At 41.3% G+C, this 25,504-nt stretch overlaps 2 protein-coding genes and 3 pseudogenes across 3 annotated transcripts; all 5 read left to right on the top strand.

Annotated features, from left to right (window-relative positions):
• Positions 1 to 220: 220 nt before the first annotated feature.
• On the top strand, positions 221 to 2,739 carry LOC110986386 (microfibril-associated glycoprotein 4 pseudogene; annotated as a pseudogene).
• Positions 2,740 to 4,295: 1,556 nt separating this feature from the next.
• On the top strand, positions 4,296 to 6,880 carry LOC147799297 (microfibril-associated glycoprotein 4 pseudogene; annotated as a pseudogene).
• A 2,789-nt stretch (positions 6,881 to 9,669) lies between these two features.
• On the top strand, positions 9,670 to 12,721 carry LOC147799296 (microfibril-associated glycoprotein 4 pseudogene; annotated as a pseudogene).
• Positions 12,722 to 14,882: 2,161 nt separating this feature from the next.
• On the top strand, positions 14,883 to 19,985 carry LOC110986436 (CMP-N-acetylneuraminate-poly-alpha-2,8-sialyltransferase-like). 2 transcript variants are annotated; one of them, XM_022248286.2, is made up of 3 exons: positions 14,883 to 16,499; positions 17,235 to 17,858; positions 18,812 to 19,985. In XM_022248286.2, exons 1-3 carry the CDS (start codon positions 16,231 to 16,233, stop codon positions 18,843 to 18,845), a joined length of 927 nt encoding a protein of 308 aa, XP_022103978.2. In that variant the 5' UTR covers positions 14,883 to 16,230; the 3' UTR covers positions 18,846 to 19,985. The 2 variants fall into 2 exon arrangements, with proteins under 2 accessions (XP_022103978.2, XP_022103977.2); XM_022248285.2 differs by lacking the exon at positions 14,883 to 16,499 and having other exon boundaries at positions 17,126 to 17,858; positions 18,637 to 19,985.
• Positions 19,986 to 20,129: 144 nt separating this feature from the next.
• LOC110986435 (myosin-2 essential light chain-like) lies at positions 20,130 to 24,480 on the top strand. The gene is made up of 6 exons (XM_022248284.2): positions 20,130 to 20,233; positions 20,334 to 20,358; positions 21,253 to 21,393; positions 22,485 to 22,652; positions 23,127 to 23,204; positions 23,406 to 24,480. The coding sequence occupies exons 1-6, from the start codon at positions 20,231 to 20,233 to the stop codon at positions 23,432 to 23,434; spliced, it is 444 nt and encodes a 147-aa protein (XP_022103976.1). The 5' UTR covers positions 20,130 to 20,230; the 3' UTR covers positions 23,435 to 24,480.
• The last annotated feature ends 1,024 nt before the right edge of the window (positions 24,481 to 25,504 follow it).

Below are 25,504 nucleotides of genomic sequence, written 5' to 3'. Positions count from 1 at the left end.
CCATTTACTCCATTTGCTTTTAAAATGTCAAATGATCTTCTGTTGAAATCAATCAGCATTCAGCCCTTAGGGGCTAAATGGAATGTGGAAAGCATTTTGATAACTGCGTGATATCATCATGGGCGGAGCTAGAGGATGGGTTCTTCTCTCTGATGACAAGTCAGTAGCTGATGAGATATGAAGCAGGCACATCCGTGTCTGATATCAACCAATCCAGAGCAAGTTCTTCATTCTTAATCGTATCAACGACCAATCAGTGTATTTCCATCTCTGTGATTATGCGTGCCTTGCACGCAACCACGTGTATTGCGCCGCAATAGTGGATACTTTGTGCTTTTTGGTAAGGCGTTTATAAACCTCTTCCGTGTAGTGACAGTCGAATTTAACGGAGAATGAAAATTTGGAGCTACAAATTTGACTTGGTTTGCTTTCACGAAATTATCTTTTGATTCGCCAAAGGTACAGTTTGTGTCTGTGTTTATATGCTTGAGAACATATTGAATACGACAAGCATAATTCTGCATTCTATCCCACTGAGTAATAACATTTAGCAACATCTTTGGGCCGGCATCATCTCAGAACGTAAATTCTTAAACGATTTGATTCGAGTCCCCAGTTCGTCTAATACAAGATATTTACCACTATTTATTCGCGAACATTAATTGACAGAGTCAGATTGGCCTATTTCAAAAGATGAAGGATCCCGACGCGGGTTTCATTGTGCTTCACGTGATGATACTTTGGGCAACGGTTATTTTGGTCAGTGGACATCAATGGAATCCACGTCAACAAATCATGTACGCCGCGGAAAATCGCGCACTGCAAGGGCTTGCGTACGCACGTAAATCTGTACGCTCTCGTGCTATCTGTGGATGGGACTGCAGCAGGGATGAACGATGCAAGTCTTTTAACTTCAACGACTGCAACAAAATGTGCGAGTTGAACCTTGCCACAAGACGAGAGCATCCTGGAAACTTCACTGCAATTCCTGGGAGTATGTACTTTGATGCAGACGAGGACACACCTCTCTCCTCGCTGACCGGTATCTCCCTAAATCGCTACAGAAGCTGCAAGATGCTCTTGGATGCTTGTTACTATTCAAGCGGTATCTACACCATCTACCCAGAGGGATTCGGTGCTGACGGTCTTTGTGTCTACTGTGACATGGAAACTGATGGCGGGGGTTGGATCGTGTTCCAGAGGCGACAAGACGGCAGCGTGGACTTCTACCGTGACTGGACCGAGTACCAGTCTGGCTTTGGCGATCTGTCCGGTGAGTTCTGGTTGGGCAATGACAACTTGGTGACTCTGACATCTGATGCTTCGGGAGGGACATGGGAGCTACGAGTTGATTTAGGAGACTGGGAGGGTAACACAACTTGGGCAAAGTACGCAGATTTCCAAATATCTGCGCGTAAGTACAGTCTGAATATTGGCCAATACGACAACAGCAGCACTGCTGGTGATTCTCTTGGTGTTCATAGAGGGCGTCCTTTCACAACGAAGGATCGCGATAATGATTTGGATGGCTCAAATAATTGTGCAAAAATTTGGGACGGTGCCTGGTGGTTTTACTGGTGCTTTAAATCCCATTTAAACGGGCCCTATTACACTAATGGCCATGTACCTCTGGGGAGAGGTGTATGCTGGCGTCACTGGAGAGGAGAGTATTATTCCCTAAAAACATGCAGCATGAAAATGCGTGAAACAGGCCTGTAAACAAAATTTTCTGTTTTTCGCGGAATTTGGTCACTGATGCTGAGAATAATCGCAAGAGTAAGGATTTCAATTTTGATGTGTAGTAGAGATTGTAGTTTTGATTATTCATCTGTATCTATTTTACTGCGATGAAATTGCAAGATGGAGTACGGAGAAACGACTTGAGTTAACGCCACATGCATACAAAAAAGTGTTAATGCATAAATCCCATCACGTAATAGAAAAACCAAATTTGGTTCTACTAAACCATGCAGACAACATCGCACAGAAGCGTCGATTGTAAGAGAAGAAATATATCCCTTTCCTTCTTGTTAATCAAGCTGTGATTGGAGTTATCCACAAGGATCCTTAAGTGCACTGACCTCGGCGGAACACATTCAACAAGAGGCAATCAGCCTCTTGGAAATAAACTGGTCGTTTTTTTCTTTTCTTTTTAAATGATTTAACACCGGTTCCTTTCAGATTGTATTAAAGAGACACCTAAATGTACAGTTTACGGTATGGCCCAACACGTAATGGTAGGCCTAAGCAAGCAAAATAAGTAAATTCAAAGCGTCTGACACAGTAAGAATTAAACGTTGTATTTTACTCTCATTTTTTGGTACTGCTAATTGAAAAGCCAGCAAGCACGTGTTAACATTTACTCAAAACATTTTATAACAAATGATGAAACTTAAACTATTAGTCAGAAGTTTATGACGCTGTCTTTTAGATCTTGTATCCATTTAAAACTTGGATTTTATCTTAATTTAGACTTAGATAATAATAAGGTCACTCGATTAGTTCCATATTCAATCTTCACATGCTTCATGCACTGAAATGATTTTATAATTTAATAATATGCATTGTTAATTGCTTACTTAATTAAAGCGATCTGCGTGTATACACAGTAAAAGACAGAGCGATAGGAATATTTGAATCCTTTTATATTACAATTATATTATGCGGTTTTTTGCTGATTGCTTGTCCACTGCTACATAAATAATAATTCTGATGATCGATGACGTTGAATAAACCGAGGTGACAAGAACTAATCCATGTTTTTGATCTTCTTGATGACCAAGTGTTGAGTGTATGCCCAAAGATTCTATTCGCAATATCACTCCAAGGCGGATGAGTTTGTGCCACTTTCTAATCTGACGTCTGGAAACTAGACTTAATTGAAAAAAAAATGTGAATATCACCTTGGCGTTTTGATATCAAAGAAGACAGCACTAAATGCTGAGATAAGCCCTGTTAATAAAAGTGACGGAAAATCAATTTTTAGTTCTTTTAATTGGGCATATTTCTTTATATTTCCTTCAAAAACATCAAGCTTAAACGTGTCGTCATCAAAATTATGTTAGTTATGAATACTACAATTTGAAATTTCACGCTGACACCGGACAATATTTGTTTGCACCAATTTTGACACACCTAACGAATGTCGTAACTCCCATCATGCACATTACAGTTCGGGAACTGCTTGGAAAATATATATGACAGGTATGTTCATTCCCATGCCCTTGTGCAACGCTTAGTTGAAAGTTAGCGCATGCGCACTCAATCACTTTACTGTGGATTTTGAGGCGGGCGACGTCCTACATTGTTCCGACACTTCTTTCCTCGGATGGAGGCCATTATTAAAGGGTCACGTACATGACTTCATGTCAGAGTTTGGTGCAAGAATCTCTAAGTGTCCTGAGTAAAAAGGTGAAATACAAAATAAGAAGTCACATGCACAAAAGTTTATTTTTGGGTAGACTGGTTCCGTCGCGTACGTAGTCTCCAGACGTCTTAGAGACGTCCTCCGAACATAGGGACCGGTAGTGGGTAATGAATTAGGCAGAATCCTGAATCACTGACCAATCAGAGTCTTTCATCTCCGTAAAATGCGCACGTATATCACGCAACCACAGGTGTTGCGTCGCCAATTTTACTGCGTATGTTGCACTTGTTGTAACGCGCTTATAAACCCCTGCCGTGTTAGTGACAGTCGAGTTAAACGAAGGATGAGAATTTAGAGCTACAAGTTTGACTTTGTTTTCTTTCACGAAGTTACGGGAAGATTCGTCAAAGGAACAGTTTTCTATTAGAGTCAGATATTTACATAATGAAGAAACCATACGCTGGTTACATTGTTTTTGAAATGATGAAAGTTTTGGTAGTGGTCAATATAGTCAATGGTAATCAATGGTATCAAATCATGTATCCAGTACTTTTATCAGCATTGTTGATGTAAAGAACATTGTTCATGTATTTAGTGCTTCCATTCGTTATGAACAGGTCACAGGACTTGAAAGTGGACAAACTCGGCCAGTTAGGTTGTCAGCTTTGACGATGATATGTGTTATTTTCGTTTGATAGTCAAGAGGACAAATCATGCGTCTGCGTCCCACTCGAGCAGGCTTTTCCCCACATTTTTCTGGAAAACTCTCTACAGTATGATACCTTTCCGAGAAAAAATCAAAATGTTCTCTAAAGTGTCTTGCACTTTGTGGGTTGTTCAATATAAATGAGCTACAACCATTAGCATTAATCATTCAGTCACTCCAATGATAAATACAAGGTAACAAAATGTAGCTGTCTGCTTCCTCTGCTTGCCAGATGTTGGCAGGTTCACGGTTAAGGGACCTCCCCTAACTAGGTTGTACTTCCCACCACATCCAGCGTATCCTGAGCAAGCATGACATCAGGGTGTTCCACACAGCCCCTCTCAAGATCCGCGGGATGCTGACATCCCATAAGGATCGATAAGATCAGCACCACCGACCAAGGGTGTACAAGATTCCCTGCCAATGCGGCAAAGTGTATATTAGCTAGACTGGTAGATACCTCCCCACCAGACTCAAAGAACACCAAGCCCATGGCAGGAAGTGAGAGTATGAGAAGTCAGCGATAGTCAAGCATTCCCACTCTGAAGACCACCACATCAACTGGGGACCCTCCAAAGAATGGTGGAATGGAGCTATTTGGAATGTAAGTGTATCGCTCTTGAAGTATTTCTTATTTTGCCAGTTGGCTAGAAAAGGCTCGAATGAAGCAATGTTTTGATAAGAGCGACGCTGTCTGTCACCCTGATTAAGTCAATAATAACATTAATTTAAAGCAGAGAAATTTATTTTGTCATCCACTCATAGCAAGTGTAGAGACACATGAGCGGATATTGCGCGTCACAATTCACTGCGCCTTAGACAGCGCATTCAGGCTCACTGCCAACCAATCAAGACTGAGCTGTTCATTAATATTCTTATCACTAACCAATCATTGCATGACATCTCCATGAAATGCTTCGCTTACGCGTAACCAGGTGCTGTGGTTATCAGTTTCGTATATGATGCGCTGTGGTAACGCGTTTATCCTCTCTGTGTTCCAATTTAACATAATTCTGACACGTTTGGAGCTGATTGAAGTACAAAGTTTAACCGGGTTTGCTATCGTAAAAATTGCTATCAAATTCGTCAAACAGGTTTGGAAGAACAATCAACATGCTGATTTATGATTGAAACAGTGTATTGGATACAACTCGCATAATCTTGCCGGCTATTCTGGTATCTTAAACATATCCGTAGGCCTACATCTTTAAGGCCAAAATCGTCTCAAAACTGAACTTTGTATAGCGATTGCCTGTAGTCCAGTTCGTCGAATACAAGAAATTTCTGACATTTACGTCGTTATTAGTTGAAGGACAGAAATGTCAAAAATAAAGAAACCGGGCTCTGGATTAATAGTTGAAGTGATGATCCTTTTGGCATTGGTCATTTTGGTCAGTGGATATCAACTGAATCCACGTCAACAAATCATGTACGCCGCGGAAAATTGCGCACTGCAGGGGTTTGCGTACGCACGTAAATCTGTACGCTCTCGTGCTATCTGTGGATGGGACTGCAGCAGAGATGAGCGATGCAAGTCTTTTAACTTCAACGACTGTAACAAAAGGTGCGAGTTGAACCTTGCCACAAGACGACAGCATCCTGGAAACTTCAGTGCATCTCCTGGGAGTGTGTACATTGATGCAGACGAGGACACACCTCTCTCCTCTCTGACTGGTGGTATCTCCCTAAATCGCTACAGAAGCTGCAAGATGCTCTTGGACGCTGGTCTTCATTCCAGCGGTATCTACACCATCTACCCAGAGGGATTCGGTGCTGACGGTCTTTGTGTCTACTGTGACATGGTAACTGATGGCGGGGGTTGGATTGTGTTCCAGAGGCGACAAGACGGCAGCGTGGACTTCTACCGTAACTGGACCGAGTACCAGTCTGGCTTTGGTGATCTGTCCGGTGAGTTCTGGTTGGGCAATGACAACTTGGTGACTCTGACACAAGGAACGTGGGAGCTACGAGTTGATTTAGGGGACTGGGAGGGTAACACGTCTTGGGCAAAGTACTCAGATTTCCAAATATCCCCTGGTGAGTACAATCTGAATATTGGCCAATACGATGACAAAGGCACTGCCGGTAATGCTCTTAAATATCACAATGGCTGTTCGTTTTCAACAAAGGATCGTGACACTGATTCATGTGGCAGTTGTAATCATGCACAATCTTGCTCCGGAGCCTGGTGGTTTAAAAATTGCTGTGACTCTCATTTAAATGGTCCATATTACACCAATGGGTACACATCAATTTGGTGTAAAGCCGTGTATTGGTGGCACTGGAAGAAAACGTCTTATTATTCTCTTAAAACATGTAGCATGAAAATGCGTGAAACAGCCCGTAAACAATATTGACTTTTCTTATTATGTAGATCTATATGAAGCACGGAATGCTATTTTTAAGCATCACTCGTTCGTTATCGGTAAAAAGGATAATTGGATTTATAATGCTCCCAATTTTCATGTGTGCATTTATTAGAAATGTTGGTTTTAATCATCCTTCTGTAAGTTTGACTGCGATGAAATTGTAAAATAGAATACGGAGAAAACACGATAACGTTTATCATAACATTGAATCACCCATTTGGTGCTATATTAAATCTTCACAGGCTTCATGTATTAAACTGATGATTTTAAGATGCATTCTTGCTGTTTATAAACACATTAAAAGACACGGACGGGAAGCATCAAGGGAAATATTTGAATGTTAATGGGTTACAATTATGCGTCATTCGCTCTTGTGTTTGTACATTGCAAGAAAACTTGTTCCAATGATCGATGACGTTGAATAAACTGAGTGATGAGAACAAATTCATGTTTTTTTGTTTCCTGATGACCAAGCGTTGAGTGTATGCTAAAGGGATTTCCTCATCATTTCGCTCGAAGACGGTGGAGTTTGTACCACTTTTTAATCTGATGTCTGAACACTAGACTTAATTGAAAAACAAATGCAAATTTCACCTCGACATCTCAAACCGGAGGCAAAATCTGTCTCAGTTTTTTAAAAACTCAACAGGCTATAAATATAATTGTTACCTTGGATGATTTTATTTTGGGGAAGGAAGTAAAGCCTGACACTTCAATAGGCCAAACTTCCACAGTGCGTAGACGCTTCTCTCAAGACTAACAATTAAAAATCATCCTGTTGGAAAGTAAATGGTGTATCCTCAAGACAATTGTGTAATAAACAAAAGACAAGCGAAGGCATAGGCGTGGACAAAAGAGGGCAGTACATCGTGCGCACCGTCCTTTTAACAAAACTGGGATCATAACACTCTCAGTCCTGCAGTATTGCCTCTAATCCTTTTTTCCTATAGAGGGCAGCACTCACACGTAGCAAACAAAATTATGTATTTAACCCCCCACAGTTTTCCTGTTTGATTAATTTTTTAAGTCTTCTCCTTTTTTTTTTACTTATGATATCAACTGGGTTTTAATCATTTAAATTTTTTTTATATATTACTGTTAAGTTCTTACTTGCCAACTACATGTATAAGTTAAGAGGTATTGAATGAAATCGATACACGTATTTTTGACTTAGAGAAGAAAAGAAGGGGGCAATATATTCTTGGCACTACTGCCGTAAAATAGCTTTTGCTGTCATGCTCAATCTGTGTTCATTTTCACTCCCGGAAATTACTCAACAAATTTCAATGGCTAGTAGAAGAACTTATGTTCCAAATTATGTGATCAAGAAACAGAGGCACTTTAGGTAGGCCTTAAGCAACCCAAGGATATGAAATCACCCAACGGAAAATGAAACAAATTTGCGATTGAGGACGACAGACAGAAACCTTGAGAGCTATTTCAATTAATTGCCACCTTTTAAATTTTTTTGGTAGAAATAAACCACTTGAGTTAGTCTTAGTTTATTTCATAATTCAACACTGCGCCCTCGGATTGGCTCTTTTGTCTTTTTTAATGTTACACATTCAGGCACTGTCTGTCGCATGCATTTGACGAAGTGTTGAAACTGTATTTGATATGTTTGAACACTGCTGTATAGCTGATGAACGCTTTTGTTCAAGAACTGCATAATCATATATTAATTTGTCTCTAAGCATGTTTAAAAGCTGATCGCAATATTTTGTACTTGATACACACATTTTTTTCGAACAGAAATGGCCCTCCTTAGGGGAGTTACCAGAGGTAGGCAAAGCTGGAGGTGAGCACTAGTCTCGTCTCCAGCAAGTTGAGGAACGCTTCGTTTCCCCTTCTCCCCTTTTCCCCAGGGGCAGAAATGCCCCTTGCCATGCCACGACTCCTAGCACAAATGACGCAAGTGACGGCACTTGTTTCCTCCAAACTTTTGATCTATAATACACTTTTTTCAATACACATGCATATAAAACAGTTCAAAAAGGTCTCCGGTTTCTGGTCAGCGCCTGCAGTGCGGCGCCGTAGACCGATGCGTCTGCAAAATAAGTTTCTTATATGATTCCCAAAGCTGCCAAACGTACTCAATCGTCTGGAATCCTGCGACTTCATAATTTTAACGTGATTTTGATACGGGTATGGTTGAGTAATATGTTCAGTAAAGGAGTCCATTTATACCCAGCAAGAAATGAGACCAAGGGGTACCCCCAACATGTCCAATCCCTATACACATTCCAGACTATTGTTACTTAACACATCCCCCCAAGATGTCTGAAAGGAATTCCCCAGATTCCTGCGAGACAATGACCAACACAAAGCAGGGGGTTCTCTCCGTCTCATACCTTGCTGCATATGGAAAACCAGACAACCGAGGTGGTCTTCTGTCCTGTGTACATGTACAAGCTGAAAATGCTTTTAAATAGTAAAATCACGGGGCCAGTCTATTTTACCGGTGATAGCGGCCGGCGTACAATTTTACTACATATGTTGCACTTGTTGTAACGCGCTTATAAACCCCTGCCGTGTTAGTGACAGTCGAGTTAAACGAAGGATGAGAATTTAGAGTTACAAGTATGACTTTGTTTTCTTTTACGAAGTTACTGGAAGATTCGTCAAAGGAACAGTTTTCTATTAGAGTCAGATATTTACACAATGAAGAAACCATACGCTGGTTTCATTGTTTTTGAAATGGTGAAAGTTTTGGTAGTGGTCAATATAGTCAGTGGAAATCAATGGTATCAAATCATGTATCCAGTACTTTTATCAGTATTGTTGATGTAAAGAACATTGATCACGTATTTAGTGCTTCCATTCGTTATAAACAGGTCACAGGACTTGAAAGTGGACCAACTCGGCCAGTTAGGTTGTCAGCTTTGACGATGATATGTGTTATTTTCGTTTGATAGTCAAGAGGACAAATCCTGCGTCTGCGTCCCACTCGAGCAGGCTTTTCCCCACATTTTTCTGGAAAACTCTCTACAGTATGATACCTTTCCGAGAAAAAATCAAAATGTTCTCTAAAGTGTCTTGCACTTTGTGGGTTGTTCAATATAAATGAGCTACAACCATTAGCATTAATCATTCAGTCACTCCAATGATAAATACAAGGTAACAAAATATACCTGTCTGCTTCCTCTGCTTGCCAGATGTTGGCAGGTTCACGGTTAAAAGACCTCCCCTAACTAGGTTGTACTTCCCACCACATCCAGCGTATCCTGAGCAAGCATGACATCAGGGTGTTCCACACAGCCCCTCTCAAGATCCGCGGGATGCTGACATCCCACAAGGATCGATAAAATCAGCACCACCGACCAAGGGTGTACAAGATCCCCTGCCAATGGCAAAGTGTGTATTAGCTAGACTGGTAGATACCTCCCCACCAGACTCAAAGAACACCAAGCCCATGGCAGGAAGTGAGAGTATGAGAAGTCAGCGATAGTCAAGCATTCCCACTCTGAAGACCACCACATCAACTGGGGACCCTCCATAGAATGGTGGAATGGAGCTATTTGGAATGTAAGTGTATCGCTCTTGAAGTATTTCTTATTTTGCCAGTTGGCTAGAAAAGGCTCGAATGAAGCAATGTTTTGATAAGAGCGACGCTGTCTGTCACCCTGATTAAGTCAATAATAACATTAATTTAAAGCAGAGAAATTTATTTTGTCATCCACTCATAGCAAGTGTAGAGACACATGAGCGGATATTGCGCGTCACAATTCACTGCGCCTTAGACAGCGCATTCAGGCTCACTGCCAACCAATCAAGACTGAGCTGTTCATTAATATTCTTATCACTAACCAATCATTGCATGACATCTCCATGAAATGCTTCGCTTACGCGTAACCAGGTGCGGTGGTTATCAGTTTCGTATACGATGCGCTGTGGTAACGCGTTTGTCCTCTCTGTGTTCAATTTAACATAATTCTGACACGTTTGGAGCTGATTGAAGTACAAAGTTTAACCGGGTTTGCTATCGTGAAAATTGCTGTCAAATTCGTCAAACAGGTTTGGAAGAACAATCAACATGTTGAATTATGATTGAAACAGCGTATTGGATACAACTCGCATAATCTTGCCGGCTATTCTGGTATCTTAAACATATCCGTAGGCCTACATCTTTAAGGCCAAAATCGTCTCAAAACTGAACTTTGTATAGCGATTGCCTGTAGTCCAGTTCGTCGAATACAAGATATTTGTGACATTTACGTCGTTATTAGTTGAAGGACAGAAATGTCAAAAATAAAGAAACCGGGCTCTGGATTAATAGTTGAAGTGGTGATCCTTTTGGTATTGGTCATTTTGGTCAGTGGATATCAACTGAATCCACGTCAACAAATCATGTACGCCGCGGAAAATTGCGCACTGCAAGGGCTTGCATACGCACGTAAATCTGTACGCTCTCGTGCTATCTGCGGATGGGACTGCAGCAGAGATGAGCGATGCAAGTCTTTTAACTTCAACGACTGTAACAAAAGGTGCGAGTTGAACCTTGCCACAAGACGACAGCATCCTGGAAACTTCAGTGCATCTCCTGGGAGTGTGTACATTGATGCAGACGAGGACACACCTTTCTCCTCTCTGACTGGTGGTATCTCCCTAAATCGCTACAGAAGCTGCAAGATGCTCTTGGACGCTGGTCTTCATTCCAGCGGTATCTACACCATCTACCCAGAGGGATTCGGTGCTGACGGTCTTTGTGTCTACTGTGACATGGTAACTGATGGCGGGGGTTGGATTGTGTTCCAGAGGCGACAAGACGGCAGCGTGGACTTCTACCGTAACTGGACCGAGTACCAGTCTGGCTTTGGTGATCTGTCCGGTGAGTTCTGGTTGGGCAATGACAACTTGGTGACTCTGACACAAGGAACGTGGGAGCTACGAGTTGATTTAGGGGACTGGGAGGGTAACACGTCTTGGGCAAAGTACTCAGATTTCCAAATATCCCCTGGTGAGTACAATCTGAATATTGGCCAATACGATGACAAAGGCACTGCCGGTAATGCTCTTAAATATCACAATGGCTGTTCGTTTTCAACAAAGGATCGTGACACTGATTCATGTGGCAGTTGTAATCATGCACAATCTTGCTCCGGAGCCTGGTGGTTTAAAAATTGCTGTGACTCTCATTTAAATGGTCCATATTACACCAATGGGTACACATCAATTTGGTGTAAAGCCGTGTATTGGTGGCACTGGAAGAAAACGTCTTATTATTCTCTTAAAACCTGTAGCATGAAAATGCGTGAAACAGCCCGTAAACAATATTGACATTTCTTATTATGTAGATCTATATGAAGCACGGAATGCTATTTTTAAGCATCACTCGTTCGTTATCGGTAAAAAGGATAATTGGATTTATAATGCTCCCAATTTTCATGTGTGCATTTATTAGAAATGTTGGTTTTAATCATCCTTCTGTAAGTTTGACTGCGATGAAATTGTAAAATAGAATACGGAGAAAACACGATAACGTTTATCATAACATTGAATCACCCATTTGGTGCTATATTAAATCTTCACAGGCTTCATGTATTAAACTGATGATTTTAAGATGCATTCTTGCTGTTTATAAACACATTAAAAGACACGGACGGGAAGCATCAAGGGAAATATTTGAATGTTAATGGGTTACAATTATGCGTCATTCGCTCTTGTGTTTGTACATTGCAAGAAAACTTGTTCCAATGATCGATGACGTTGAATAAACTGAGTGATGAGAACAAATTCATGTTTTTTTGTTTCCTGATGACTAAGCGTTGAGTGTATGCTAAAGGGTTTTCCTCATCATTTCGCTCGAAGACGGTGGAGTTTGTACCACTTTTTAATCTGATGTCTGAACACTAGACTTAATTGAAAAACAAATGCAAATTTCACCTCGACATCTCAAACCGGAGGCAAAATCTGTCTCAGTTTTTTAAAAACTCAACAGGCTATAAATATAATTGTTACCTTGGATGATTTTATTTTGGGGAAGGAAGTAAAGCCTGACACTTCAATAGGCCAAACTTCCACAGTGCGTAGACGCTTCTCTCAAGACTAACAATTAAAAATTATCCTATTGGAAAGTACATGGTGTATCGTCGGGCAGTTGTGTAATAAACAAAAGCCAAGCGAAGGGATAGGCGTGGACAAAAGAGGGCAGTACATCGTGCGCACCGTCCTTTTAACAAAACTGGGATCATAACACTCTCAGTCCTGCAGTATTGCCTCTAATCCTTTTTTCCTATAGAGAGCAGCACTCACACGTAGCAAACAAAATTATGTATTTAACCCCCCACAGTTTTCCTGTTTGATTAATTTTTTAAGTCTTCTCCTTTTTTTACTTATGATATCAACTGGGTTTTAATCATTTAAATTTTTTTTTATATATTACTGTTAAGTTCTTACTTGCCAACTACATGTATAAGTTAAGAGGTACTGAATGAAATCGATACACGTATTTTTGACTTAGAGAAGAAATGAAGAGGGCAATATATTCCTGGCACTACTGCCTAAAAATAGCTTTTGCTCAATCTGTGTTCATTTTTCACTCCCGGAAATCACTCAACAAATTTCAATGGCTAGTAGAGGAACTTAAATTATGTGATCAAGAAACAGAGGCACTTTAGGTAGGCCTTAAGCAACCCAAGGATATGAAATCACCCAACGGAAAATGAAACAAATTTGCGATTGAGGACGACAGACAGAAAACGTGAGAGCTATTTCAATTAATTGCCACCTTTTAAATTTTTTTGGTAGAAATAAACCACTTGAGTTAGTCTTAGTTTATTTCATAATTCAACACTGCGCCCTCGGATTGGCTCTTTTGTCTTTTTTAATGTTACACATTCAGGCACTGTCTGTCGCATGCATTTGACGAAGTGTTGAAACTGTATTTGATATGTTTGAACACTGCTGTATAGCTGATGAACGCTTTTGTTCAAGAACTGCATAATCATATATTAATTTGTCTCTAAGCATGTTTAAAAACTGATCGCAATATTTTGTACTTGATACACACATTTTTTTCGCACAGAAATGGCCCTCCTTAGGGGAGTTACCAGAAGTAGGCAAAGCTGGGGGGGGGAGCACTAGTCTCGTCTCCAGCAAGTTGAGGAACGCTTCGTTTCCCCTTCTCCCCTTTTCCCCAGGGGCGGAAATGCCCCTTGCCATGCCACGACTCCTAGCACAAATGACGCAAGTGACGGCACTTGTTTCTTCCAAACTTTTGATCTGTAATACATTTTTTTCAATACACATGCATATAAAACAGTTCAAAAAGGTCTCTGGTTTCTGGTCAGCGCCTGCGGCGCCGTAGACCGATGCGTCTGCAAAATAAAAAAAGTTTCTTATATGATGTCCCAAAGCTGCCAAACGTACTCAATCGTCTGGAATCCTGCGACTTCATAATTTTAACGTGATTTTGATACGGGTATGGTTGAGTAATATGTTCAGTAAAGGAGTCCATCTTGTACCCAGCAAGAAATGAGACCAAGGGGTACCCCCCAACATGTCCAATCCCTATACACATTCCAGACTATTGTTACTTAACACATCCCCCCAAGATGTCTGAAAGGAATTCCCCAGATTCCTGCGAGACAATGACCAACACAAAGCAGGGGGGTTCTCTCCGTCTCATACCTTGCTGCATATGGAAAACCAGACAACCGAGGTGGTCTTCTGTCCTGTGTACATGTACAAGCTGAAAATGCTTTTAAACAGTAAAATCACGAGGCCAGTCTATTTTACCGGTGATGGCAGCCGGCGTACAATTTTACTACATATGTTGCACTTGTTGTAACGCGCTTATAAACCCCTGCCGTGTTAGTGACAGTCGAGTTAAACGAAGGATGAGAATTTAGAGTTACAAGTTTGACTTTGTTTTCTTTCACGAAGTTACTGGAAGATTCGTCAAAGGAACAGTTTTCTATTAGAGTCAGATATTTACACAATGAAGAAACCATACGCTGGTTTCATTGTTTTTGAAATGATGAAAGTTTTGGTAGTGGTCAATATAGTCAGTGGAAATCAATGGTATCAAATCATGTATCCAGTACTTTTATCAGCATTGTTGATGTAAAGAACATTGTTCATGTATTTAGTGCTTCCATTCGTTATGAACAGGTCACAGGACTTGAAAGTGGACAAACTCGGCCAGTTAGGTTGTCAGCTTTGACAATGATATGTGTTATTTTCGTTTGATAGTCAAGAGGACAAATCATGCGTCTGCGTCCCACTCGAGCAGGCTTTTCCCCACATTTTTCTGGAAAACTCTCTACAGTATGATACCTTTCCGAGAAAAAAACCGAAACGTTCTTTAAAGTGTCTGGCACTTTGTGGGTTGTTCAATATAAATGAGCTACAACCATTAGCATTAATCATTCAGGCACTCCAATGATAAATACAAGGTAACAAAATGTACCTGTCTGCTTCCTCTGCTTGCCAGATGTTGGCAGGTTCACGGTTAAAGGACCTCCCCTAACTAGGTTGTACTTCCCACCACATCCAGCGTATCCTGAGCAAGCATGACATCAGGGTGTTCCACACAGCCCCTCTCAAGATCCGCGGGATGCTGACATCCCATAAGGATCGATAAGATCAGCACCACCGACCAAGGGTGTACAAGATTCCCTGCTAATGCGGCAAAGTGTATATTAGCTAGACTGGTAGATACCTCCCCACCAGACTCAAAGAACACCAAGCCCATGGCAGGAAGTGAGAGTATGAGAAGTCAGCGATAGTCAAGCATTCCCACTCTGAAGACCACCACATCAACTGGGGACCAATCCCACCTCATCACCAGCATCAAGCACTGGTACCCAAGACGCATCACAGAAGCCTTGGAGATCCTCAAGCACGACACCGTTCCCAAGACATCGGCTTCTCAATCGGTGACATCTGCTCACCTCCTCAGCAAAAGCTGAATATTAAAAATCCATCATCGTCATACGAGCGTTCTGTGTGTGCTTCCTGTTTGCTGTCCGGAAATTCCAAAAAAACAGCTTTTGCCAGCGCTACAGCGATGTACATGTATTTGGATTTATATCAAATGCTACGATGTAATGTACTAAATGGAAATCACTTTTTTAATCGAAATTGGGGGTGGGTGGGCCAAAACATTGAAAATTTTGAGGTCCCCTTTTTATTATACGAGTAAAAAAAATTGAGTATAAAGCCCAATCGAGCACCACCTCAACCAACCCCACGCCCACCCGGGCAGCGTGGACCATCACACATCACTATTTCTTCCCCGAGCAAAACCTATGAAATAAATCGTATATTATTTCTCCAGTGGTTAGGTTGACGACAACAAACACATAAAATTGCGCCTTTTCCTGGCAACAGAGGGCACTGTTGCTGTAATGTCACTCAGGGAAGACGCTGTTCACTTAAGTGTTCTATTAAGTTTTGAATCTAAAATTTGCTCATTGAGAACACAAGCCTCTCATTTAAAAGAAAAATCTCATGAGACAGCTGTGGTTCCTTCATGTTCTGTCATATATCCTTTTGAACTTCCTCAATGCGAAGTGGAAGAGGTTTTGGGCTGATCCATTTGGAAGGGATGGTGTGCCTAATATTAAATACCCTGTCTCTAGATAAGCGATCAGACGTAAAATCAGTTGCGTAAGTCACCTTGATAAAAACACGCAAACCATTTGGAAATGTAAACACCATATCTCTGTAATCTCATGCTGACAACACAGGGGGCTGAGTTCGCATTCGGTTCGGTGAGGACTCTCGATCATGAGCTCAACTAGATGCACGTGCAACGGGCTTAGTAAGGTATAGCGGGGGAAATCATGGCGGACATGAAGGGGTATTCGTCCGCCAAGCTGTTTGCTGTAGTCTGCAGCTTTGCTATTATCGGACTAATGACAAGCTTCTACATCGTTGAAGATACCTTCGTGCCGTTTTATAAGCGAACAGGGCCCAAGTTCACGGAATTATCGGCAATTTTGATGGCATCGGATAGCACGTCGTCCTATGCAAAGATGATGAAGCCACCGCTAGAGACACCACACGACCTCGTCCGCAATGTGTCTTTGCACTGCAAGATGGTCTGTAGTGAGTAAGTTCTACCCTGAAACATGTTTTCTACTTTCATGCGAACCTTTCTAGACCCCTAGCCCCCAATGATAAAAGGGAACTTTTTACAGGACTAAATTTGTCTAGAGAGTGCATGAAACTTGAGCACAGCGTACCTGCATATAAGCCGAAAAACAAATATCGTGGAACTCGTGCCGGGCTCATTTGTGAGTCAATAGACCTAATGGAGAAAGATCACTTTAACTTTTATGTCATCCCTAATGCTTGTTCACCGTGTCTTTGAGGCATCACCTATGACAAAAAGCGAAGCAAAGCAAAACAGAGCAGCAATACATCCAAAGTATTTCATTATGCACAAATCAGTACAGAACATCGAGGATGCTCCCTGGAATGACATTACTGTTTTGCTCACGAATATGGAAATATCATAAACATTGGAACCCAAACGGTACCAAAATAGCTTTGAGCATGGCAAAACGAAATGGAATCTCAATACTGGCAATTCACAATAGTGCGCCCCCAAACTTTGCGACACGTTGACCAATCACAGTGCACGAAATCTGTCGACCCAATGCGCGTTTGGAAAGGGTCGGCGGAAAGTTTCGCGCACTGTGATTTGTCAACACATTGCAAACTCTTGGGGGCGCACTATTGTGAATCGATTGTATTACAGACTATTGTTAACACTCCGTACAACCGAAAGCCTTTACAAGTCAAACCCGAACTTTTTCCCATCAAAAAGTTCTTCCTTTTTCAGATCAGCAAGTGGTATTTGTGTGCCTCTTGATTTGGCCATCTTCGTGTACAGGAACGATACTCCAACCACAAACATGACTTTCAAGTTTCAGAATTACAATCCTGTCGTCAGTATAGCGACAGGAAGCAACGTTTCTGATTATTCTCCTGTGCTTGAGGCGGACCGATGTAGTCTGGAGGAACACTTCCCCGGCGTGGAGCTCATTCCACGGCAGGGCAGCTGCGCTGTGGTCGGTAACAGTGGTATCTTAAACAACAGCAGCTGTGGAGATTTCATAGACTCGCACGACTTTGTCATCCGCGCCAACATGGGACTGATAAAAGGCTACGAGGTTGACGTCGGTAGAACATCCAATTTGAACGCTTTCAACAGGGATCTGATGCTTATTTACGGCAGTGCCGTGGGGAGCACACGAAATGCTAAGAAACGAAAGATACGTAATCGATTCCTTAACCACATTCGAACTTTGAAGGACTCGATTCTGTGGTATCCAAAACAACTCTTCCAGCTTGGTGGTAACTTTGTCTCCGGCAAGAGATACCGGTCTATAATTAATTCGATCAGGAAAAATGGACTCTTGGATATTCGATTCGCCTTCAGCTGGAAACCTGTCCATGTTGAAAAGTAAGTTGAAATTTATTTAGACCAAAATCAGATAAACTTGACTTTTAAACTGATTTTCTCCCAAAGCATTTCAAATTATTCAAGGATATAGTTCACCAAATTATTCGCTTCGTTACTTCATTGAGTAAAGAGTCATGAACCTCGAAAGTTATGAAAGAAACGGAATGTGCTGCTGATGCAAATAACACAGTTGCCTACAAAGAGAAGACCTTTCAAAATAAAAGTGAAATAGTGACACCAAAATGTACTGCTCAAATACTACAAAAGAGATTGGTGCATAGTGGTTTTATTCAAAGATTGCTCGGTTCATGAAAATTTGGATAATAACTTTTCGAGAATGCAAAACACTCGTAACAGGTGAGTTGAAATGAGGACCACAGACATGCTGGAGCGGCGATTTCTCTTCAGGTTGGGGGATACACATAACCAAAAATAGATGTAGTGTGCACACAGTTCGTTAGAGTATACATGGATATGTCACTCTCAATCGGGAAGTCATTAGTAATCAGTGTTTTCATGTTGGAGAGTCAATCAACTGGATAAAAACGACCATAGCTGCATGCACCCGTCTTCTCCAACAGATGGGGCGGCATGTCCCCATCCTCTGACGGAGTCAGCACCCATTTCACTGCAGTTCAGTGGATCGTGTGAGAATATTTGCCAGCGGTACCGGTATATCAAACGGCAATAAAAATTCCCTCCCAATATCAATATCTGGAATATAACAGAGTGTTTTTTAAGTTGAATTTCTGCTCTTTCCTGCCTTCTGCCCTTGCAGGGAATGGGGTTTACGACGGACTGCCACGCTCGGGTTAGACATGTACGCAGTCGCTCGAACATTCTGCGCCAACATCACCCTTTTCGGCTTCTATCCCTTCCACAAAGACCAGGAGGGTCGAGATATCAAATATCACTATTTTGATGATGTGAAATTCAACTTTTCTCTCCATAAGGGCCATAGCTGGGATCTGGAGCACCGAAAGCTGAAGGAGCTAGAGAGACAAGGCAAACTGACTTTGATCGTTAGAGATTGCAAACCAAGAAAGAAGACGTAGCCTGGTCGGAAAACCACCAGAGTGACTAAGATCCTAAACAATGGTTCACAGCAGAATCAACAGCATGCGGCAGTTAAAAAATCCCTTAAAGGTTTTTAACACCGAAACGGACGAAGAGTACCAGGCCGGCAGTACGAACGATCGGCGAAAAATGCATCGTTGCCATGATGCGGCATGGAACTCAATGCATACTAGACCTTATCCTGCCTGCATCTGTGAAAGGCTCAGAATGACAAATGCAGTATTAAACGCAAAGGGAAAAATAGAAAGATTGAAACCCAAACTGTTAACATACACATAAACAGACAAACAAGAAAGCCAAGTCCGAAGGTATTAAAAGAAAAAATGACATCTTTACCACTATGCTTACTGCCGATGGCGCTGGCCTCAGCTCAGTAAGTGATCGGTGATCGTGTTACCATGTTAATCAGATTCGTTGATTGGGAAAAAAGGACACTTTCTGGGAAAACTAGAATCTGGATAAAGGCATATTGCATTCATGCTGGTTGAAAAAAAAAACCAAAAGAGGCACACTTTTGGATGGTTTAAAATAGTTGTACAGTGTACCTATCCTGGGGTGCGTTGTGGCAGTCAAAACCAAGATACTGGTTGGTTGTCATTTGTCAGAGATTATTTTGTTTTGCTTGGGTAAGAATAATACGTGATAAAGTAGTAATCAAATCTTCAAAGCAACCAAGCAAACAAAATCAACTGAACCCACTTTTGGTTAAGTTATGACCGCTAAATGCACCCCAGGTATAGCAGACGATATAGGAGTACAGACTACGCGCAAAGAATCTTTTGTTGACTAATAAGTAATGTGTGTCCATTACTGCAGATATTGAGGTACATACGAATACGTCTCTTGCAGATCATGTTCCGAACAAAACAAAACACGTATTTATACATTAAATCCAGCGTTACCCCCAACCGCAAGTGATTTTCCCTGTTAATTTTAAACTGGATAACTTCGTTGGTCGGCAATGGCGCTTGCCACACTTGTGTGTAAATGATCCAACCTCAAGGCTTCAAGCTCAGACCTAATAATAATTATGTTCTGTGAAATTGTACACATGTCCTCCCCACCCCAGGGGTTTCATCTACCTATATGGTCATGCATGTCTAGTATTTGCATATTTTGAGTTGCACAAATATATAAAGGGGTGCCTGTCACTGCGTGAAAAATAAACCGAGGTATAATTCCGTGTACACAGCGCGGCGCCACAAAGGGCGTGGAATGTCACGCATGACCGGTTCTTTTGATTAGCAGGGTCAAGCCCAGTCAGCGAGAGTACATCTGACTGAGGAACGTACAACATGGTAAGCTTGTTATGATATTTACTGTATAAATGTGGACATTTAAGGGGAATGTGACAGATACTCATATGAATATATCCACTCTACTCTGTTTTTATTTCAGTCTTACACACAAGCCCAACTAAATGGTAAGTTTGCTTTCACCATTTCACCAAGGAATTTCAACAGTGACGAAAGTGTTCAGCGGGCGAGACTGACTGCACTATATATCGCTGTACATCAATGCACGTACATCCTGAACATGTTTACGTGTCCACACGTATTTTACATGTGTATATATACTCAATAATATTAATGGCGGCCTGGCCATCATGAGGGTGGCATCATGCTGCCTCGGGTGCATATCGGGGGGGGGGTAACCTCCTGTTCTGACGGCCCCAAAATAAATACATTAATATAAAGATAAAAACCAGTTAAAGCATTGGGGAAGAGTTCCATATACGGACGCCAGTAATTATTCCTACAGTGACCTGTTAGCAGTTAGAAAGCAAAAACATGTCCAGAAAATTTCGATTTAGGAGGGAAAAAAGCAAATTGTTTACCTAAAAACATTTGGGATTTTTCAGACTAGCCTGATAGGGTTTGTACACAGGGTGTCTAGCGGCGTCCGTATATGGAACTCTTTCCAAGAAATAACTAGTTCCTGTAATGAGCATTACTAACATTAGGGCGCATTGGTTGCCAGACGATTCCTGAAAAAGTCACAAAACACGCAAATTTTGGCCTTTGTCTGATTATGAGGATATAATTTTTCCCCAATCTTTATCATATTCTATGTAGCCACTTTCAAGGTCTACCTGCCGAAAAAGTCGCTCAACGTGAAGTCATAATATTATAAATGTATGTGAATACTTTTGTTACATTTCAATCGTCAAACACTATAATTTTCTGGAATGAGTCTTTTACATAATTCTCTTCGCTTTGCGTCATTCTGTAAAAACAGAGTTGCACTAGTTTTTTTTCGGTGGTTGTTTGAATCCTTATTAACTTCCTGCTGTGGGCTGACATTGTTCACTTGTTAGACTTTCAGACAAAATTCGCGCTGTACGACAAGAAAGGTGATGGCAAGATAGGTAGCGAAGAACTGGGCGATGCATTGCGGGCGACTGGGCTCAATCCCTCGGCGGAAGAGGTGGCGAAAATTACCAAAGGTTTTATCGGAGGTGAGACGTATCTCTGCACTAATTGTTTGCACTAAATGAGACGATTAGAAGTACGTTTTGCCTATTTATCTCAATATTTTATAATGGGCACCCCGGTAAATGTATATCAACGCTGGCGTTTGTCTAATATGAAATCATTCTTGGTGTAATGATAAAACGACGGACATTGTGATATACCACTCGTATCTTACGGTTAATGCTTGTGATTAATGCAACGAAAATGAAATCGTTTCTGTAATTCTGACTTTTGCCCTTGCCCGACGTGTATGTATTTATTAACACTGTATACTCAGTGCTTATCCGAGAACTTTTGATGAAAAAATTCACAAGCTTTATACTCTGGTGGGACTCGAACCCACGACCTCCTACTTACTAGTGCAGACAGTCAACCACTCGACACTACCCCGGCAAGCGAGTGGTTGACGTCTGCACTATAGTTAGCAGGAGGTCGTGGGTTCGAGTCACACCCGAGTAAGCTTGTGATTTTTTCGCAAGCTCTCGGACAAGCACCGAGTATATACAGTGTTAATAAATATATACATGTATATGCACTACTTTAAAAAGTGAAGGACCACTGCTTATTTTGTGTATACTTTTTTATATGATACATGTATTTTACTGCTGAAAATGTAATGATTTTGATGTTTTAAAACATTTTTGAAATTTTCCATTCCAATGCGAACACCATCTAGACAAACAAAAAATGAAAGAACTAGACCCCACTCATTGCTTGGAAAAAATTACAAGTTAAGAGAAAAGTGGTCCTTACCTTTTTTGGGCAGTGTATGTCTACGTCGGGTAAAGGCAAAAGCGGTAATTAATGTTAACATCTCCCCTACGCCAAGTCCATCTTGACAAGTCGTTTCTAACTTGATCTTGAATTTGATCAGATGTGACTCCGATCCGAAATGTCCCCAAATTGTCGGCTCACTTTTTCAATCCCCGTCCCTTTCCGAATGACAGCGTGCCACATAGAATAAGGTTGCTGGCTGTTTGACACGTCACATTCTGTAGACACTTTTTAATTGAATGTTGATATGTTTCAAAGGAACCTTGTGTGAGATACATTTTATCTCCTTTTTGGCGTGCAGGTCAGCGCATCACCTTTGACGAGTTTTTACCGATACACGCCTCGCTTCGCTCGACAGCTCAGACCAAAGGGACGATACAGGAGTTCACGGAAGGACTCCAGATGCTAGACCGAGACCAAAACAACCTCGTCCCCGCGTCTGAACTGTGCCATGTCCTCACTAGTCTAGGTCGGCTGTTGCTCCACTTGCTTGGATTCATAAATATCCTGATACCGTGCAGTAATTTGTATGAACTCGGAGACTGTATTGGAGTTCTCCGTAAGCCCGTCAAAATATAAGTCACAAATATTAACAAAATTTTTAATTTTTCGCAGTTAATTTGGGAAAACTGAAATTGTGATGTGACTTGATACCTTTGACGACTCGCAAGCGACTCACTGACAACATAGTAGCATATTTTTATAATGATAATAAATCCTAACATACTTGATTATGTTAAGCATTTTGAGAAACTCAAGCTTTGTAGTTTTATCATTGTCTTATCTGAAACTACGAAATGAATTGTAAAGACCTCTTATAGTTTCCAGTTGTTATTGTGGATATGATATTATTAACGACTCTTATAACAGTGTGTTCTAACTGTAGGAATTTCAGTGACGAGTTTTTCCACGTCAAGCTTGTTTGTTTGTCCATCCTCTACAGGTGAGCAAATGACGGAGGAGGAGGTAGAAAAGCTGTTGAAGAAATTCACGGATGCCAGAGGCATGGTGAATTATCCAGGTAAATCTCTGTTCGAATTTCGCATCCTTAATTGCCGCGAGAATTTGAAAACAAATTCCCTATTTGATTACGAGATCTTGATCTCGAGTGTATCATGGCCATAAGCAAGAAAAAGGTTATTTCTTTGACGGCATCTAAATTTAGTCTAGTCTGTCTTCGAACTGCACCTTACAATCGCTTCAACTTTTCGTTTTGTTTCAGAATTTGTGAAAAAGGTCATGACCGGCTAGACTAAGATGGTGACCTGCACGACTCTACATTAAGGCTAGAAGTATAACCAGTTGCCTTGGAGACTGTTTGTTTCTCGTCCGGTATCGCCCAGACAAAAACAGTCTGCAATCAGGCGTACTTGTTAGAGTAGCCTCCGTGGCTATGCTCCACCCTTTCCTTTTTCAAAAGATCATTTTAGGAGTTTTTCTAATTTAGAAGCACCTTCAAATGTCTCCGTCTAGATCCGACATCTCTCTAACCAATTCAAAATCAACTCAAGAAAGCGCCAAAGCTGACCGTTCAGAATCAGGACACAAAGAATAATAGGAAGCAACTTTAAAAAATGAAACCGCAGAGCGGCCATTCAACCGTGATGTAGGTCAAATGACTTCTGTTTTTCGTCAGAAAATGATCTGAATTCTTCCATAATCTGATATTAGAAACAGTCGAGTAGGCGCTCGTCATAATAGTCTGTTTTTGTGGAGTATTCCCCTAACCGCTTGCAAATTACCAAAAATAGTACCATAAATTCGCTTACACTCATTGGAAATATTCGTATACGTAATGAAATTTTTTTAGAAACAATGACACTTCAATATGCTAGGATAAAGTGACTAATAAGCTGAATTTTTATAGTAAATTTTAAGTTTTATTATTTTAAAGAAGGGACCAGTCGAAATCAGTGGCGTAGTGAGGTCGTTTTTGACACAGGGCTCACTTTCAAAAAGGGCGCTCGGCATCCCTGCTAAGACAGTTTTTTTCGTCGGTCACGCTGCGATCTTTTAACGGTGGCGCTGTTTAAAGCGTTCATAAAATAACAGGCGGCGCTCTTCATGGGGGACAATGAGGATTCTTTTGTACAGGATGTGTAAAAAGGAGCGCTCTTGGAAAAGAAAACCTATGGAGAAAGAGGGCATGTATACGAATGCTTGTTGTGGGTTGTTGTCAATGCCATGCGACTGATGGATTATAATCACTTTGGCTGTTCGGTCCTGCATGGAACCTGTAAAGATTTTTTTCCAGTAAACATAACTTTTTGAAAATAAAACTTGATATTTCACACCAATTTTTACTGTTATTCTGTGGTTTCAGTGAAACGACTTTTCTGTACCATTTAATTTGGACTTTTTGAATGACCTTTGAATTTATGACCTTAGTTAGACTGGAGTTTCACATATAAGGACGAAGTATAATGGCCAAAAATTTGGACTCGGTCAGAAAAAACCCTGTACAAACAGTCAATCTCATCTGGTGTTTACAGTCCTGTGCATTCAAGGGCCTGGTAATAAAAAGTGTTTTCAAACCCTTTAAATTTCTACAAAATGTTCAAAATTTTTGAGTGAAGACACTAATTGGCAGGCAAAGCTGGCAAACAACCCTCATCCTCCAACGGAAGGTCGAGAAGCCCGAGTTCTGTTTTTTTTTTTTTTGTCAAGGGAGGAAAACCGCCGAGATCCCAGAAAGAAAATGCTCTTCGCACAAGAGCAAAGAGCCAGCAAACAGCTCCACTCACACACGTCACCTTCCAAGGGTACTGTGGTTCAGGACGTTCTACAAAAAGCATCTGCTTAGCACTTTTTTTGCCGTAGATTAATTCCCTATCCCGTAGAGTGAACTTTCAGGTTGTGGTGGCCACCGTAGCAAAAACAGTATTTCGAGGTTTCAGGAGATCAAGACAAAACCACTTTCTAAAACCAAAAATCAATATGTCCCTAAAATCATTTCAACTTAAGATTCTTTGTGGTGGAAAAACTGTCCCTGTTATGGCACGTACACTGCAGGCCCGTATCTACTAGGGATGCAGGGGCGCGTCCATACCCCTACGCAACTAAAAACTCCGCTTTTTATGCAAGAAAAGATACACTAGAAGATTTTGCGGAAAGAAATGCCTTGCACTTCGATGTTTTTCGCCTTGGTCAGTCCGCTCTTCGGGAGTTTACTTTCAACCCTCCTCAAACCCCCTATGTTTGGTCCGCTTTGTTGGGGATTCGCACCTCCCCCAACGAAAAGTCCTAGTTACGGGCCTGCGTTGTGTATGGTCTTCAATTCATACACGTTTAGACACGGCAACGACATATTTTCCGGGGGCA

The sequence above is a fragment of the Acanthaster planci genome, linkage group LG04, assembly GCF_054643075.1.
Source record: "Acanthaster planci isolate LZ-2023a linkage group LG04, COTS_SCS, whole genome shotgun sequence".
Classification (NCBI taxonomy): Eukaryota; Metazoa; Echinodermata; class Asteroidea; order Valvatida; family Acanthasteridae; genus Acanthaster; species Acanthaster planci.
This window is presented reverse-complemented; position numbering and strand designations above follow the sequence as displayed.

Bases quoted from the DNA above. Each gene is read 5' to 3' on its own strand.
- LOC110986435 (XM_022248284.2), top strand. The intron at 20,359-21,252 runs GTAAGTTTGCTT...TTCACTTGTTAG, and splicing joins CACACAAGCCCAACTAAATG to ACTTTCAGACAAAATTCGCG. The intron at 23,205-23,405 runs GTAAATCTCTGT...GTTTTGTTTCAG, and splicing joins AGGCATGGTGAATTATCCAG to AATTTGTGAAAAAGGTCATG.
- LOC110986436 (XM_022248286.2), top strand. From the start codon at position 16,231: ATGGCGGACATGAAGGGGTATTCGTCCGCCAAGCTGTTTGCTGTAGTC. The intron at 16,500-17,234 runs GTAAGTTCTACC...TTCCTTTTTCAG, and splicing joins TGCAAGATGGTCTGTAGTGA to ATCAGCAAGTGGTATTTGTG. The intron at 17,859-18,811 runs GTAAGTTGAAAT...TCTCTCCATAAG, and splicing joins AAACCTGTCCATGTTGAAAA to GGCCATAGCTGGGATCTGGA.